The sequence below is a fragment of the Stegostoma tigrinum genome, chromosome 38 (assembly GCF_030684315.1).
Source record: "Stegostoma tigrinum isolate sSteTig4 chromosome 38, sSteTig4.hap1, whole genome shotgun sequence".
Lineage (NCBI taxonomy): Eukaryota > Metazoa > Chordata > Chondrichthyes > Orectolobiformes > Stegostomatidae > Stegostoma > Stegostoma tigrinum.
This window is the reverse complement of record NC_081391.1, coordinates 9,039,140-9,056,286: the sequence shown is the minus strand read 5'-3', so window position 1 is coordinate 9,056,286 and position 17,147 is coordinate 9,039,140. Positions and strand designations below refer to the sequence as shown.

The 17,147-nt window shown below is 38.4% G+C and overlaps 1 protein-coding gene across 1 annotated transcript in view; it reads right to left on the bottom strand.

Annotated features, from left to right (window-relative positions):
* Nucleotides 1-17,147, bottom strand: part of LOC125447149 (activating transcription factor 7-interacting protein 1-like) — a 174,949-nt gene that overhangs the window by 57,989 nt on the left and 99,813 nt on the right. Inside the window, exons 5-7 of the mRNA XM_048521327.2 lie at nucleotides 14,046-14,191; nucleotides 12,917-13,054; nucleotides 9,722-9,802 (exon numbers count right to left, since the gene is read on the bottom strand). Of these exons, the coding sequence (XP_048377284.1) occupies nucleotides 9,722-9,802; nucleotides 12,917-13,054; nucleotides 14,046-14,191 (365 nt within the window). The remainder of the gene's footprint in view (nucleotides 1-9,721; nucleotides 9,803-12,916; nucleotides 13,055-14,045; nucleotides 14,192-17,147) is intronic.

Sequence of the window (17,147 nt, the reverse complement as noted above, 5' to 3'; positions counted from 1 at the left end):
GACTCTTGCTCTGAAGTAAGCAGGTAATCAAGAGGCCTGAATCACTGGTGGATTTATCATGCAGAACTGAACAGAATCCTCCAGAGAGAAAGATGCAAGGGTGACAAAAATGTATAAATGATGCCCACTGGCAATGTTTGAATACTACCTCTTACCGGACGGTCTTGGGTCATGCATTTAGGAAGTGTACATTAAGGTTAGATTTGACCTATACGTAGCAACAGTAGGAAGCAACAAGCATGAGTGATCAGGGTTAAAATGGGCAACTGAAATTGGGTCAGGCAGTAATCAAATTGAAATACAAAACTAATTATGGCTAAGTCTTTCTTCCAGTTCGCAATTATGTGAAAACCTAGGTTTTGTCAGTTGACCTTTAAATACTAAGTGCAAGAAAAAAAAGAAGTGTAGTACCTAAGAAAAACGGTAGCTATGGGTAACTTATACAGACTGTTAGATGTATTAAAATTCATACAGAAAATGTATGGGAGTAAAATGCCAACTGTTTTGTTATTGACATTGCAAGGACACTGGTTTAGGCTTACCCTTCCAGATTGGCCAGTATGCCATCCTGAAACATCACCCACCTCTCAGATTTCTTTAGAATAAACGCTCCAGACTGTGCGCTCCAGCCTCCCCAGAAGAGGACGGCAGTAAATTGAGCCACCACTTGGAGCAGTACTGATGTAGCAACGAAAAACAGAAAATGCATTTTGGGTTGGTCAAGTCTGCATACTGCAGAGTGTGTCCTTTAGACCTTTGGGTCCCATTTCTCGAAGGCTTGGCAAAATTCCAAATATTCTCCAATTTCATCAGCTCCAAAAGTCAATTGATCAATCACTAATTTATTGTGTTCTGCTGCTGCATATAGATCAAAAGATTTTACAGAGGTAGAAATAGACTGCATAATTGTAAATTCTGGCATCTGAGTTGGACTGTTTGCCACAGTTCTGATTCTTCCTTGTAAGGCTTTGATTGTTCTGCTAAATCAGCAATCCCCTGTTAAGTTTTCACACTCACCCATCAAGGATAGGTTTGAAACGCAGCATACTCAATGCTATATTCATTAGAGAAACCAATATCTAAATTCTGGCAGGCTTCATGCAAATATTGCGCGGAGCTGCACAAGAGACACAGAATTAGGTGCACAAGACAATCGCTCTCAGATAAATCTCAACCACGAAGTGGCACAGCCAGGAATTTAGTTCATTGAGTTATTTCATGAGATAGTGCTGGCACCATAAAAGGATGACTCATAACTACTTCATGGAAACTAGAATGAAGTAGTATTTTGATTTCTGGCCCATTTGTCCTAAACTCTAATGCCCCTGGCTATGACTCTTTGTATTATATGGAATTGTGCTATTTGGTATAATCAACCTCTTTCAGTTGGTCTGGCAGCATCTGTGAAGGAAAATACATAGTTAACGTTTCGGGTCCGGTGACCCTTCCTCTATTCTGAGGAAGGGTCACCGGACCCAAACTGTTTTTTCCCCCCTCACAGATACTGCCAGGCCTGCTGAAGTTTTCCAGCAACTTGGTTTTTGTTCCTGATTTACAGCATCTTTTGGTTTTTAAACTTCTTTCTATTGTGTGGAAGAGGCTCACATATGGCTGTGTGAATTGGGTTACCTAGCAATTATTAAAAGGGAGCTTTAATACAGGTTGATAATTTTCTTAAGTTTACTCACTAAATTCATTACATTGATTTTATTCTCTTAAAATATTATATGCAGTTTACCTACATCAGTCTCATTAAAGGACAAAGGATATACTCCTATCCTCAGGTAATATTACATGTTCTTGTTTCGTACTTTTTTTTCCCCCCCAGAAGTAACTGCAGAGTCATTATCTGTTAGTCTTACATAACGAAGAATGGATCTGGAAGAACACAGGAAGCCAGGCAGCAGAGGAGCAGGAAAGTTGATGTTTTGGGTCAGGTCCCAACCCAAAACGTCAACTTTCCTGCTCCTCTGATGCTGCTGGGCTTCCTGTGTTCCTCCAGCTCCACACTTACTTCTGACTCCAGCATCTGCAATTCTTACTATCTCTGAATCTGTTAGTCTTACATTTTGTTTATCTGCTTATCTCTCAAAGACAATAGAGAGGGAGACTTTTCTTTATTTAGTATTAATGGTAGTTGTTCTGTGCCAGGTTTTGAAATTCTATTGGGATCATTACCCTCCTGTAAAAGAACTGACTTTTGCCTGACAAGCGTGAGATTACAAATCTGTGGTTTCTCTGTAGTTAACTAGACAAACATACTCTTGGAAGTCTTTCTAATTTTCTTCGGCAGTTCATGCTCTTCGAGGTCTCCAAATGAATTACACAGTCACCCTGATTACAAATAAGCAGCAGACTATATTAATAACAGGCTTGTGTTTAATACTTGAGAGTTCTGCTATGCTGAGATGGAACTTGGTTTAATCTAACAATTTTACCTTATTCAGCAGGTAATCTGAATCTTTCAGTGAAACTTTCTACTTTGTCAAAGGCTTAAGATCTATTAACTTGTTGAATGAGGATTACACCAGTTGGGTCTGTTAGAGACAGTGTGCCGTTATGTTGGAGTGGAACCTGTTCCATTTTACAAGTGACTTGTGGAATTGGTGTCTTTCATTTTCCTTTGCCAACATGAATTTCTTTTGTTCAAATCAAAATGCCTTTCCAGTTTAAAAGGTGCAAGAGTCGGAGACAAAGAAACAGAACAACCCACCAGTAAAAGGTGTGAAGCTCCTTCAAAGTATGGGATGAGAAAAAGTTAATTAAAAACTGGATTCCTTTCGGAGTTTCAATTTAGTGAAGCATCACCTCTGCAGTTTGTCTCACTGACTGTATTTCACCTCTGTTAAAGGCAGTTGCTAGGACAGGATTAGAATATGACTGGCAACTGTAACGCATACTGGGACTATCCCGAGCCATATATGCATGGTGGTTGCATGCATAGTATACATGCACACAGACACAATGCACCAACTCCAGCATCACCCCGCCCCACCCCACCACAACAAAGTAAACTCTACATTGATTGGATTATTTTGAACCAGGAATACAAATAGCAGGAATATGACTCCCAGATGACTACAAAGCTTTGATATCATATCAGGAATTCAAGACCACAAACGGTGGGGGCTCATTAAAGCAGAGTGTGAATCTTAAGCAATAGGAACTTTCTACATATGTAAGCCTCATGCAACGAATTAGATTTCATATACTTTGACACATATACTATTTCTCAAATAACGCCTAGGAACCATAGAACAGGAACACCACAAAACTCAATATTCCATCTACAACATTTCTGCAACCATCTCAGTACTAACTTTAAAAACAAAAGGCCTTTAACACAACACTTTCATTACATTTAAAAAGAAACTTTGCTCATTTACTCGAGTTAGATAGAATTTTTTCATCCTCTTCAGTGGTGCCACAGACTAGATATCAATAAATGAAAGTTGGAAAGTCATTGCAACATCATTTTATCAATCACAGAGGGAGGAAAACCAGGCTGCTTTTGCAAGACTTGCAGTTTAATGCATCAGGAATTTAAGTGGGGCCTTTACAGCACTAACGTTGGTGAATCATCTAATCAACTGCTGTAGCACCATATGATTGATTCGGAGGCCAGAAAGATACATTTTTCTGCGGGGTAGTTGGAAATCAAGCTTAAAATGAGAAAATCCAAAGTGTTAAACACTTACTGCAAAATCAATTTGGTATTTCTTGGAAACCTCTACAGTTAATACAGACTGCAACTGTACAACTACAGTGATAACCAAGGGTAATGGCACATTGGCTCAGTGTTTAGCATTGCTGCCTCAGAGTGTCAGGGACCCTCAGGCATCGTGTAAAGTTTGCACGTTCCCTGCCCGAATCTGTGTGGGTTTCCTCCAGGTTCTCCAGTTTCCTCCCATAGTCCAAACAGTAGTGCAGGATAGGTTATCATGATAAACTGCCCAGAATGTCTAGGGATGTGTAACTTGGGTGAATTATAAATGGGAAATGCAGGGTTACCGGGACGAGAGAGATGGATCTGGATGGCAAGTTCTTTGAAGGCTCAGTGTAGACTGATGGACCGAGTGGGTGTTTCCATACGGTCGGGATTCTGTGAATCTATTACCCTAGAAAAGGGTAGTTCAACACAGGTCCTACAATTTTGCTTTTGGTAGTAAGCATGAAATTTGTAAATCTGATTTTTATTTTAAAAATAGTAGTATTTGGACTCTCATTTTCACATTTAAGAACCTTATCTTCAAGCGCTCAGTATAGTGCGTATACTTGATTTTGTTAATGAATATATGACATAGCCAAGCCATTTTTAATTTTCATACGCAAGTCAAACTGCTTTAGAACATAATGTAGTCAAATGAAGTTCCAGCCTGTACAAGCATCTTAAAACAAAACTCACTGAAGTCTATCACGAGGTTTATGATGTTGGAAAATTAAGGTGCTTGCTAGCTGCCAGTGTAGAATAGAATGACAGCTGAGTTGTAGTTGTAATGAGCTTATGCAGAATGGTGATTCAAAAGTGGCACAAATACTTAGACTTTACAGTCTTAATTTATGCTTCAAAAAGTGGAGGATGATCTGCCCCAAGTACAATATCCTTTAATAATTTCATTTTTCTGAAGTTACCAAAAAGAATTCCTGGTATTTTCTCTTTATGCATCAATTCAAAAATGCACTCATGCGGCATAATTTCTGAACTGTACAATTTGTCCAAACCCTCTTACTCTCCCCTCAAAACATTTTCGAAAGAACAAATTAAGGATGTGTTTTCAATGGTTAGTACATGACTAGTTTTACTTAACAACAAGAACTATTTGTGTCAACTAGCACACTCAATGGATACTAATAATTCAGTTCTGACAGCTGAATGTTAAAGTGAACTAAGATATGTCAAATGTACTAAGGCATAGCACCAAGTGTTAATAGGAGTTAAAAACCCCTATGGGCCATAATTCACAACTACATCTGACTGTGTTCATGTTAGAGCTAGAACATTATTCCTATTTGTAGTATCGTCTAGTGCGCTAATGGTTTGTGCAGAACACTGATTTCAATGAAGTACTTCAATGTGCCTTCACTCAAACATTAATATCTTTTTAAAGAAGAGAGTTCTGCGGTATTTCATCATCTCTCAAATACCCATAATTTGAGTCTTCACATACAACAGAACAGCTGCTCCAAAGAAGGTCATTAACAGGATTATTTATGTGCAATGGTAAAGAGGACCTAATAGGTTTCCTATCAAGGAGCCACGCTACACTGTCTCTCCCTGTAAGCTTCCAAATGCCATTTAGGGTTTGAGTCAAGTTCAGAGCAATAGGGGAATAGTAGAATAATGGCAACATTGCTGGACCTGTAATCTAATGGGCTGAACAAAAAGTTCCAGGGACATAAATTCCAATGTCATCGTGACAGACAATGAAATTTAAGTTCAATTAATGAACCTGAAATAAGATAGGATAAAAACTAAGAATTGATCAAGCTACCAATCGCGCAGTAAAATCCCAGCTGGTTCCCTACTTTCCTTAAATGGGAGTAAATCTGCTGCCCTTAACTGGTCAGGCCTATGCGAGACTTCAGCAGAGTGGGGACTCTCAACTACCTTCTACTTAGTAACACACAGGTTATTGTTGATGACACTAACAGGTTTAACAAAACCTCTAGATTTTGCCGATCCTTATTTCCAGAGAACATTATTGCTGCAAAATGTTTACAAGCATAAAAGAAGGCCCAGCTGCTTAAATTTTAGGGAAAAAAAAAAGCATAAACTTCAACATCCTTGATTATGCCATGATCCCACCCAATAACATCTACATGCATTCAGCACATTCTATATCTCAATCGCCAGCTAACAATTAATACTTGCCTGGCACTCTCTGGATCTGCCCAAAGTGCAAAGCACAGGACTAGGTTATTTGATCAAGTCTAGAATTTATGCCTACAGAAACTACCATACATTGTTTTCATTAATTCTTTTTCGAAAACATATCCTTCTATTCCTTTGTCCCTCTTGAACTTGTCTAGCTTCTGCATGAACTCGTTAGTTATTAGGGAACACCAGTTATTTGCTGTGTATGCTATAAAAGTAACTAAAAGGTTGCTGACTGGCTAGAAAATAGACTAGATGACCATCCTGATGAGTCACACATGAACGAGAAACAAAAACAGCACTGCCAATCAAATCATGGCTGATCTGATTTTAATCTCAATTCTACATTCCTGCATATTCTGCTGATTACCAAGGGGATATACTTACATACTTTGAGGAAAGAAATCCAAAGACTCAAGTCAAAAAAAATGTTTTAAATCTATGACCTCTAGTTCTAAATTCTCCCCCGAGAGGAAAGGGTCTTTCGACATTCAGGTGGCCAAGTCCACATAGAAACTTCTGTTTCAATTGTAAATCGCTGACATTTACATTTCACAGAATACAGGCCTAGCCTTCCATTATAAGGCAATCTGCTCATTCCAAGTATTAATCTAGTAAACCTTCTCTGAGTTGTTCCAAACACATTAGCAACCCAATTATGGTGACTAATACTCCACTACTCAAGGTGCAGTCTCATAATACCTGGTATAACAAGCATAACCTCCCCACTCTCGCATTCAACTCACCCATCATAAGCCACAAAATTCTACCCATTTTCTTGATAACTTGTTGTAAATACTTGCTTTTTAAAACCTGTAGCATTTTTAAAAAAAAGAAATCAATTACATTATCTAAGAGAGTCTTCTACACAGTCTTCAACTTCTGGCCTCCATGCAAGGTCCAGTGCAATTATTAGGCATCAAACCCAAAAGTATTCTGAAATGGGTTTACATTTCTCTCTTCATGGATCCAGGAGTCACTGCTGCTTTGCTAACCTTGTTACTCTCTCATCAACTACACAAACACATTTTCACTGCTGCTAAGCAAACAGTTGCAATGGCAAACTCCAGAAAATGTAAAACAAATCCTTTGAAATTAAAGAAGTCTGTGGAAATATTAGTAATGTTTGACTTCATGAATAAAATCTGAAGAAATTTAGCACTAATAGCTATCCTTTTAATGGAACATATACTTTATGCCTTTATCATCTGCTCATTCTTTAATCTAGTTTGGGCAGATTGTTTTAGTTCTATGAATAGCCAAAATAAACGTACCATTGTAAAAAGATGTTTTAGTTTGTATTCTTGAAACCTCTAATGTAAATCAATATTACAAATGACACTTGATAGCCACCTGACCAACACAAGACAAACATTTGAAAACCAGATGTAGAACAAGTTGCAGAACAAACTATTTTATAACACCGCCCCCATCCCCACCAAAACTCACATGAATAGAACATAAAACCTTTGGGACTGGAAGTTTTGAACTAAAGAGAAGGCCTTAACTACAGAAATAAAAGTGCAAAAATAGAGGGAAGCTTGTAAACCAACCAACTAATCCATGCATACTAAGGACATCGAATAGAATAATCTTACAAGCTGCAATTAAAGTTCAGAATCCTGACAGTACTTCATAGTCATCATCATCTCAGAAGTGTTTGTTGTCTGCAAGTTCAGTGGAAAAGTCACGATTCATGTTGTAAGGACAGCATAGTTTTCATTACAACTGATCAAAGTCCTACATAGATTCTTCATTAGTAGGGGAAATCAAGGGTTATGGGGTAAACCACAGGAGAGTGGAAGAAGAGTGTCATCAGGTCAGCCATGATGCCACTGAAATGGCACAACAGGCTCGAAGGGCAGAACGTCCTATTGCTGTTTTTATTTCTTATGGTCTTATAGCCCTTAAAAGCAGCTTCAATTATACCAGGTGAGAAAACAAATAATTCCACTCAATCTTTCTCTATGCTCAATGTTAATTAATCTCTTCTGGGCAAGAGATCTAATGGACACGAACATATCTTTTATTCAGTCACAATGCACAAGAGCCAAAATGGTAAAACAATGTATTGGCTGCCACATTTTCAGCACTGAAGGAAGTTCTTGTAGCCATGGAGAGGGGAAACAGGGAAACCTAAAGAGCAGTTTTGCTGTAAATGGTGACAAAGATTTTAAAAGATCAGATTCTCACTCAATTTTACTTTCTTGCAAAGTTTTAGAGATTAATAAACTCTAAGTCAGCAGTCATGTGATTAGAGAAAACCAATGCTTCACGTCTACTTTTTGTTCCTCTCCCAGTTTAGAGAAGCATAAGCTTATTTTACTTGAACACATTCAATGAAACCTTGCATTTTGTTCAAACATAGATTACTGAATAAGTTCAACTAATGTCTATGCAGTACCATCAACTCATGCCAACATATTTCTTTCCTACTCCTCATATTCAAGATAAAAATTAATTGCACAGAAAATGGGAAATATCTAAGAGGCCAGACTCAATTTGCACTGAAGGCTATAACAATCCAGAAATCATCTCAAATGATATTTACACCCGCAAAAAAAAATTGTGTATTGCTTGAACTACATGCTCGATTCCATATCTAACAAGGAGACAAAGAATATCTGTAAGCTGCCACAACACCTGCAGTGAAAGTTTAAGCACTGTAGACGTAGAGAGGTATTGACAAATGACCATGCCTGAAAAATCAGGAAAAACACTCACTCAGTTGCAGAGGTCATTGCACAGAGGTCACAGGTCTGCTGAATGCCATCTTATACATGCGAGTACAACAGGAAGACTCTCCAGACTCCACAACGGGGACAACAAGATTAATGAATGGTGGACACATCTATGTTTTGGTGGGACTTGGACAGTTAACATCTTTGACAGTGGTATTTTCAAAAAGGTACACTGTACTTTTTACCCAATTAAAACAGGGTCCTGAGTATTAACATAATTAACTTACAGCATGCACAAATGCATCATACTGCAGGTCCAGTTAACGATCTTAAATTTTAGCTTTTTCAAAGGAGTCCTGTAAACAGACAACTATTGGTGCATTCCTGTGGGAACCCAAATCAGAATCTACCTGCTTGGTCTAAGAATGAAGAGTGACAATTAACTGTTCTTGTTGCACCTCCACACCAACCATGACCCAACGAATCAGCACCCTCTTCACATTCTGTATAAAAATGGTGCTGTCCTGTAGTGACTGTAACAAGGTCAGCTAGGTGGACCTCAGAATGAGGTCCCTGATTAGACCAGATTAACAGCCCCAATCAGGGAGCCCTAGCTGCCAGACATAGGCAGAAGTGTCAGAGGTTCTGAGGAAACTGGATCAGTGCCAAGTGCTCCCCACGCGCAAAGGGTGATTTGGTGACAGGTAGTAGCCTCAGTGGAGTTATTTGACCTCCCCTTTACACCACCACCCCCACCTCAAGTCTTTTTGGTGTCTTCATTCTGATGAGTGCTAGGGTGAAAAGTCAACTTCTAGACTCATTTTAGCAATGTTTAACATTAAAACCACCAAGATAGTATCCGAGTTAGGAGGTCATCAAAAAAAGTTAGTTTGCATTCAGATTTTAGCTTGCATAGCCGGGATGCAAAAGTGTACCAGAAGTAACACCGTTTTAATAATCGATTCACACAAAGTAACTCCAAGATCTTGATAGGATAAAATACAAAAAAGAGATGAGGAATATTTTCAGAACTTGCTGCAAGTTTCAAAGTTAACCCTAAACAGATCCAGAAAGGCATTGAGCCACCACTGACACACTATTTGGTCACTGCGACAAGGCTGAAGTACATTCTTTGTAAACAAGTTTAGTCCCATGTGACACCTACCTCTTGTGCTTTCTTTGAGGCAGAATCATTGCGAGCTTGATTTGCTGATCCTAGCCTTTTCTCTATCTGCATGAGTTTTGCCTACAGAAAAGCATAAAAGCTTTTTGAATCATTTTGAAAGAAATCTTAGTCACAAAATAATCTTAACCCAGTGATCCCATACACCTAGGCCAACTATCAAGTATTATTCTGGATACAAGAGTTATCAATTAGATTGCATTTAAATGAAGAACTATAAATCTTGGAATACTGGAAATGCACACAGGATAAGTAGCAACTAAGAGAGCTGCCAACAAGATCACCTAATTTGATTACTTGGTCGTTACCTCATTTTCATTTGTGGAGCATTACTGATTGTAATTTGTCTGCCATGTTTCCTATACTAAGGAGCATTGCACTTCAAAAGTAATTAATGGAGGTGTTTCGAAACAGCATAAATAAAAGTGACTTCATTTCAATAGCAGCTATGTTTTCAGATATACAAGCATACTTGTCATGATGCTATATCTTATTCATGCTTCATCACGTTATCAGTCACAATAAGTAGCAGAGGTAACAAAGTGTGGAGCTGGACGAACAGAGCAGGCCAAGCAGCATCTCAGGAGCACAAAAATGGACGTTTCGGGCCTAGACCCTCCTCTCTGATGAAGGGTCTAGGCCCGAAACGTCACCTTTTGTGCTCCCGAGATGCTGCTTGGCCTGCTGTGTTCATCCAGCTCCACACTTTGTTATCTTGGATTCTCCAGCATCTGCAGTTCCCATTATCACTGATACAAGTAGTAGAGGGAGTCTAGTTGGCCCTAAGGCCAGATGGACAACTGCTTTTACTTGTTCCATGAATCAACAAATCATTGGTAGTTTTCACAGCTATTGTGTACATCAGTTGTTGTTAAAGTGGGGTGCATATCTCCTTAGGGTACAGCAATCTTATAGGTACCCTGGGGCTAGAAGAAACTGTATAAAAACACAGACTTTGTTTAATACTTTTAGGGATGAGAATATTTTGTTATAGATCTGGCCTTCATATATATGAAAAAAAAACTTTGTTCACAGCAGCAAGCTCAACAGACAGTGGGTCTCAACACAAATTCAAGCAAGAAAAGCACAAGTGTCACTAATGGAAACAGCAAAGGGTATAGGTCTGACTGAAAGGTCAGCCAGCATGGTTCACAAAGAACCTGTGATTAAAGATCACATCTGGGGCTATGAGCTCTCTTTGTGGAGTGTGCCAATTTGGAACGGCAGTGGGTGGGGGGGTTGCACACCTACTCTGAAAACACTAATTGAAATCATATTCCTCCCAACTTCAAGCGTTTGTTTCCAAAAACAAGCTCATCCATCATATTGAACGATAAGTAAAACAACGTTTGCTTGTAATATGCAACTATAAAATGATACACTAGCTGTATTGTCACTACAGGATACAGTTAAAAATTAAATTGTCTATAGAGATAGACAAAGCTGGAACATTTGAATAAGGATGCACAACTAACAGACTGAGTCCCGTATCCTTGAAAAGTTTAGTTTGGTGCAGCAGTGACTCTGTTTTGCACTGTTGCCTGTCAGCTCATGGGACTTGGGTTCGATTCCATCCTCTTGTGGCCATCCGAGTGGAGTCTGCACATTCTGCCATGCCTGCGTGGCTTCCTCTGGGTGGTCTGGTTTCCTCCCACAGTCCAAAGATGTACAGGTTAGGTGGAGTGGCCATGCTGGATTCCCTCATATTGTCCAGGGATGTGCAGGCTAGCTAGGTTCGCCAGTCATTAGAAATGCAGGGATAGGTTAGGGGTGGGACACTGCTATTTGGACAGTCGGTACGGAGTCAATGGACCGAATGGTCTGCTTCCACACCTAAGGGATGCTTTCATCTTTCAATACCATTGATATACGTTGATTAAAGTGGCAAGATTTGTTGAGTTTGATGTTTTGTGCTCCTTTCACTGATATTGCTGAACAATGCTAGACTGCATTAAATCACCTAAACAATGATACTGGATTGAGCCATGTCCATTATTACGTTGTTGAGAATTTAAATAATTTTCAATTCATGATTTGCAATACAAAATGCAGTATGACATTATTCAGGGAAAGTCAAAAGATGGATTGCTTTGATAGAAAATCAGTTATTTTTTAGTGAATTCATAAAACACATGCCATTACAAGCAATACAAAAGGAAGAACTGGAAAAAATGATTTCTTGTATTAGAATCCTTTACTGCTGTTGAGTGCACACATGGAAAGTCACTTGACAAGAAGTAAATTGCTTTGTTTACTATATTTGAAGTTATTGTTAACTGCCAGTTCGGAACATTGATTTTCATTTCTACTTGCTGATCAGATTCAATTTCATATTCACTAAATCATAATGTACCTATCTGGTGTAATGACATTAGATGCTTGTACATTAGTATTAGAGGATACTCAAAAAGCAGATGAATAGTAAAGTTAAGATAATGCCTGTTAAGATTTCTGCACTTTCAAAATAGCCAAGGTGTTTGTAGCTCGTGCTTTTATCTCTCATAGTACAAGACTTGGAGGTAATTGCTGAGCATGTCCAATTCTGGGACTGTCACAACAGATCAAAAAAAATCAAAGCATAAATCCCAAATTGGTATTTCCTGATCAATATTTTACACATTTTTAAGTTGTGCCTTTCAGAATTTTTCTAACATTATTATACATTGTGTAATTAAAGTAGCAAGTTTTGCTTAAAGAGAAATACTGCACAACAGCTACACGTCAAAGCAGAATGCCAGAACTGCAAAGCTGTTGAAAACAGGTGTAGAACAGGTTTGTGTTTTTGCCACCTTTCTTTCAGCCATAGGTTGCTGCAAAACTACATCATTCAATAGTTGTAAGGTTTTGAAGTTTAAATCCTCTGCGTTCACATCTTTTGTCATCTACTTTTTAATTCCTTCAGAAATTTACATCAAAGAGACAGGACCACAATTCAACAGTTACAAGGTTGCTAGCTGGGTCAACACAACTATATTTTATTGTGCACTGAGTCAGAAAACCAACTTTTAAATGCACATTAAGCTGGGAGACTGGGCTACAGAAAAATTCAATTACTGCTGCAAGATTATCATGCTTTGGTGTACATGGCACAAGGGCATATGAAATGGGCAGTGATACTGAGTGATTCATTCGAGCAAAATTTCTACATTGTAGAAAGTTGCAGATTTTAGTACTTGCCTGTAAGCCACTGATTAAAGATTCATGCCTTGTATTACATTCAATTTTTTCTACTCTGTTCCTCAGCTCTGCCAGCTTCTTGTCAAAAACACCACTCTGCATGGCACTAATGCGTTCTTCAATGATCTGCTGAACAATCTATAAGAAAAAACCAGTGTAACTGACTGAACATTTGTCTTTCATCCATTAATCAGTTTCAAATGATTTATGTTGTTTTGCTCCCCTTCCAACTATTTCTCCACCCAAATCCAAGTCAGTAGTCAGCCTTCCGCCTAGAATGTTCACATTTCATAAGCTATATTTATATAGCATCTTTAACATAATAAAACCTCAATACACTTCACAGCAGCATATATTAGGACAGGCCGCTGTCATTTGGCCAGATAACATGCCACATTTGGCTAGATAACTAAAACATTGGTCAGAGTGCTAGGTTTTAAAAAGGTGTGTCCTCCAGTAGAAAAGCTAGGTAGACAGCAGAAACGGGGAGAAAATTCCAGGGCTTGGCAACTGAGGGTGTGGTTATCATTATGGAGCAATTAAAATTGTGGGTACTTGTGAGGCTAGAATACAATGAGGGAAAACATTCAAGGATTTAAGGAAATTACAGAGAAAGTCATGAAGTTGTTTGATAAGTGAGCACGTGGACAATACAGGGACAGGAATAGGTGCAAATTAAAAGCAGTTCTTTGGAATAACCTCAAGCTTATGAGGATAAAATGCAAAAGGCCAGTCAGGAATTAACTGGAATAATCAAGTCTGGAGGAAACAGAAAGGGATGAATGAGTGAGGGATACTTCATTGGACAAGTTCAAGTGATGCAAAGTTTTATAAAAGTGGAAACAAGCAGCTTTTATGCTACTGCACATACGCAGCTGGACCCTCATCTTGCCGGTAGATACGACACCAAAATTGCAAACAGGTTGGCTTATTCTCAGGTTATTGCAAGAAGAGTCAAAGCCAGTAATGAACTATGGAAAAAGGAGTTTGGCACTGAGATCAAACAGCATCTTCACCTTCCCAATAATTAGTGTGATAAATTAGTGATCTCACAAATGACTTGAGAAAATGTGTGAACTGGTGTTTGCTCAAGCCAAAAGAGAGAGATTCAACAGTCCAGGTCTCATACTTTCTCAAGCGTATTCCGGATCTCCCCTCTTGCAGTGATCTTCACTTTTAAGGCAGCCTCATATTCATCTCCAGAAAACCGACACCGTTTGGATATACTGCTTTCCATGTCTTCAGATTTGGATCTTTTTCGTGGAACAACTTCATCTACAAAAGACAAATTATTCCAATTATGTTTTTAAATCTTCTAAGTGATGATGTCCAACTTGAGTTTATAACAATAACATTTAGATAAATGGTGAAATGTAATTTTAGTATTTCTCACATTCACTTATCAGATGCCTATGTACTGAAAGGAGTGTAATTCACGAGACTTTACCTTACTGGGTCCATCAGCAATAGAATTATGTGCTAAATGCTTCTAGTTTTGGGTTTTTAGAAAGATACATTTGTCAGTTTATGCTAGTGATCAAATCAGTAGTGGATTGCAATAGTGTCACAATTTAAGCAAGAACTCAATGAAGCTTGCCAAGCCAGCTTTACTCATTTCATTAAATTCTCCGTACACCATCTCTACTAAGTAGAATGCTTTTTCTTTTAACAGGAGTGCCTGTAATGGGGAAGAAATGAATTGCCATGTGCAATTTCATTCAAAAGGGACAATAAATCATCAAATATGGGATGCAGTAAGTTTGGACTAGGCAGACCTGGGCTGAAAATCTGCACTGAACAGATGAAGGGAAAATTTAAAAAGTTTCATGGCTCCTTATGGGGCGAGTTTGGGCAGTCATAACTCAAAGCCAAATCTTGATAAAAAAGCCGTAAGGCAGGCTTGGAGGAACAAATGGTACTTGTAAACTGGACAACAGGGACTGTTAATTAGAAGCTGACAAAGGTAAACTCCTGGTTTGGGTATTATTAACAGTTTACCAAACTTTATTTATATTGATCCTGAGTGTATTTAATACTGTACCTATGGGAAAAGAAGAAATGCATTCTATTCAACAGCACTGCTAGTTAACTTCTTAAATGAACTCCAAAAACAGAAACAATAATGCCTTCAGTTTCACCACTATCCCTTCCTAATATCCCAAAAAAAGCGCAGTTTCAAAAAGTAGCCAGTTTGTAACATTCTGGGTTACATAAAAATTTCCACTGGTATCAACAAAAGTCACTGTAGTAGATCTAAGACTCAATGATCCTGATTAATACCCAAATACAATTTATTAAAATGGGAAGGAACAGGTTACAGTAACTGGACTAGGAATGCAAAAAGCCAGGTAATGCTCTGCAGAACTGGGTTCCAATCCCAAGGTGGGTGGTGAAATTTAACTTTAATTGCGAGGGAGCTCATGACACAGCAGTAGGGCTGGAAGGTCTGGGTTCATGTCCCACCTGCGGTGGGGACGCTCACAACACTCATTCAGACAGGATGACTTACAAGTTATAAAATCAGCGAGCCAACAAAGTCAAAAAGAAAAAAAGGTCAAGAAAAATAAACTTGCGAAGTCATAAAGCTTTCTCCCCCCCAATGCCAAGCTTCTAGTATTACTAGTAACTAGCATGTCAAATGTCCCAAAGCATATTTACTCAAATTTTTGGGCGAGTGTAGACTACTGTTAGGGATATTACCCAAGAAGCCTAAAAGTTCAATTTTTTTTTAAACCAGAGTAGAATTATTTCAAATTTGCTCTCCCTCTAAAAAGTTAATTTTGTTTCCTTAAAAGCATGAAAAAATTATTTCCCAAATTGTATGCATGTTTTCAGCCAACATTTTGATGTGGGCAACTATTTTTATTCACTCATGTGATGTTGTATCAGCCAGCAATACCCAAATTTATTGCCTATCCCTAGTTACCCTGAAGGTTGTGATGCAAATAAGTTTTAAAAAGCTCAGCTTTTCTGAAACCAAAGCTTTTATGGATCAAGATCAACACAAGCATGCAGTTCAAAATCACATCAGCAACAAATGATGAGGTTTGTCATCCAAAGAAGTCAAATTCCCCCCAAACACCAGACTTTCAGGGTTAATAGCATGTAAATGCAAACTACTCAAAGGCAATTACAAGCTCAGTTTACTTTATGCAAGATCCTGCAGGTAGCTGATCAAAATCTAAGTCTGAAATATGCTGTCTTTCTTCTACTATAATACTATGTAGCTGTACAGTAGATTGAGCAGACTTCAAAAATACACCTAGAACAGCCTGCAGTCATTTAAAGTTGCTGGCACCCAAAAGATTAAAATTATCCACAAAAGGTTATTTTAAAATATACAGTAATGTTACATATACTTTACTAACCACATCATGGCTCCCTTCTCCGAACCCAGAGATACCACTGTCTTATTTCGTGCTTTAAGCCAATACTACCACCTGGTGAAAGTTGAAGGGTCATCTAGGGGATTGGAAACAAGCTATTTCTTGGCTGTCACAGTTTCATCTAATTGTTTAGATTCCGTGGGTAGGGGGAATTTTTGCTTGGATACGGTTTAGTTCTCAGTTGGGGGATACATTAGGGAAAAGACTGCTACATAATCTCTCTGCTCTCCTGAAAGGCCCTAATTGAACTTCCGGTGTGAAGCTGAACTAACTTCTTAAAAAGCACGTGGAAGAATTCTCAACACTGATCAAACTGCATCTGCCAAGACTTCAGGAACAAGTTTCTTGTGACCAAAACCATTGTGTTCAATGGCCGTCTGAACATTTGACACCATATCTTTGCCTCAAAGAATTATTTTCTGCCAGAAGTGTTTATCACTGTCAGATTTTATTCGTGAGGGAGTGAATGCGAGAGAGAAAGAAAGCAAGGAAATTTAAAGAGGTCATCTTTTATATTCAAGTCATAAACTGGGTCTTTATTGACCTGTTTTTCTGATGATTGTAACTTGGTAGCATTAATTCCCATCCTGGATTCTTATGCAACATAACTTCAGTCCCAAATAGTTCTTCTGTCTTTCTATTCAAGGCTAGAGCGCACAGCTTATCACCCTTAACATGCCTGCCCCCCAAGTGAACTTCCTGAAAGATATACTGATAATATAATTAGATTAATAAATCAGGATCTCATGCAAATGCTTTGCAGAGATAGGTTCAAATCCACTACAGCAAATGGTGAAAATGTGAATTCAATCAAAATCTGGAATTAAAAAGCTAGCCTCAGTGAC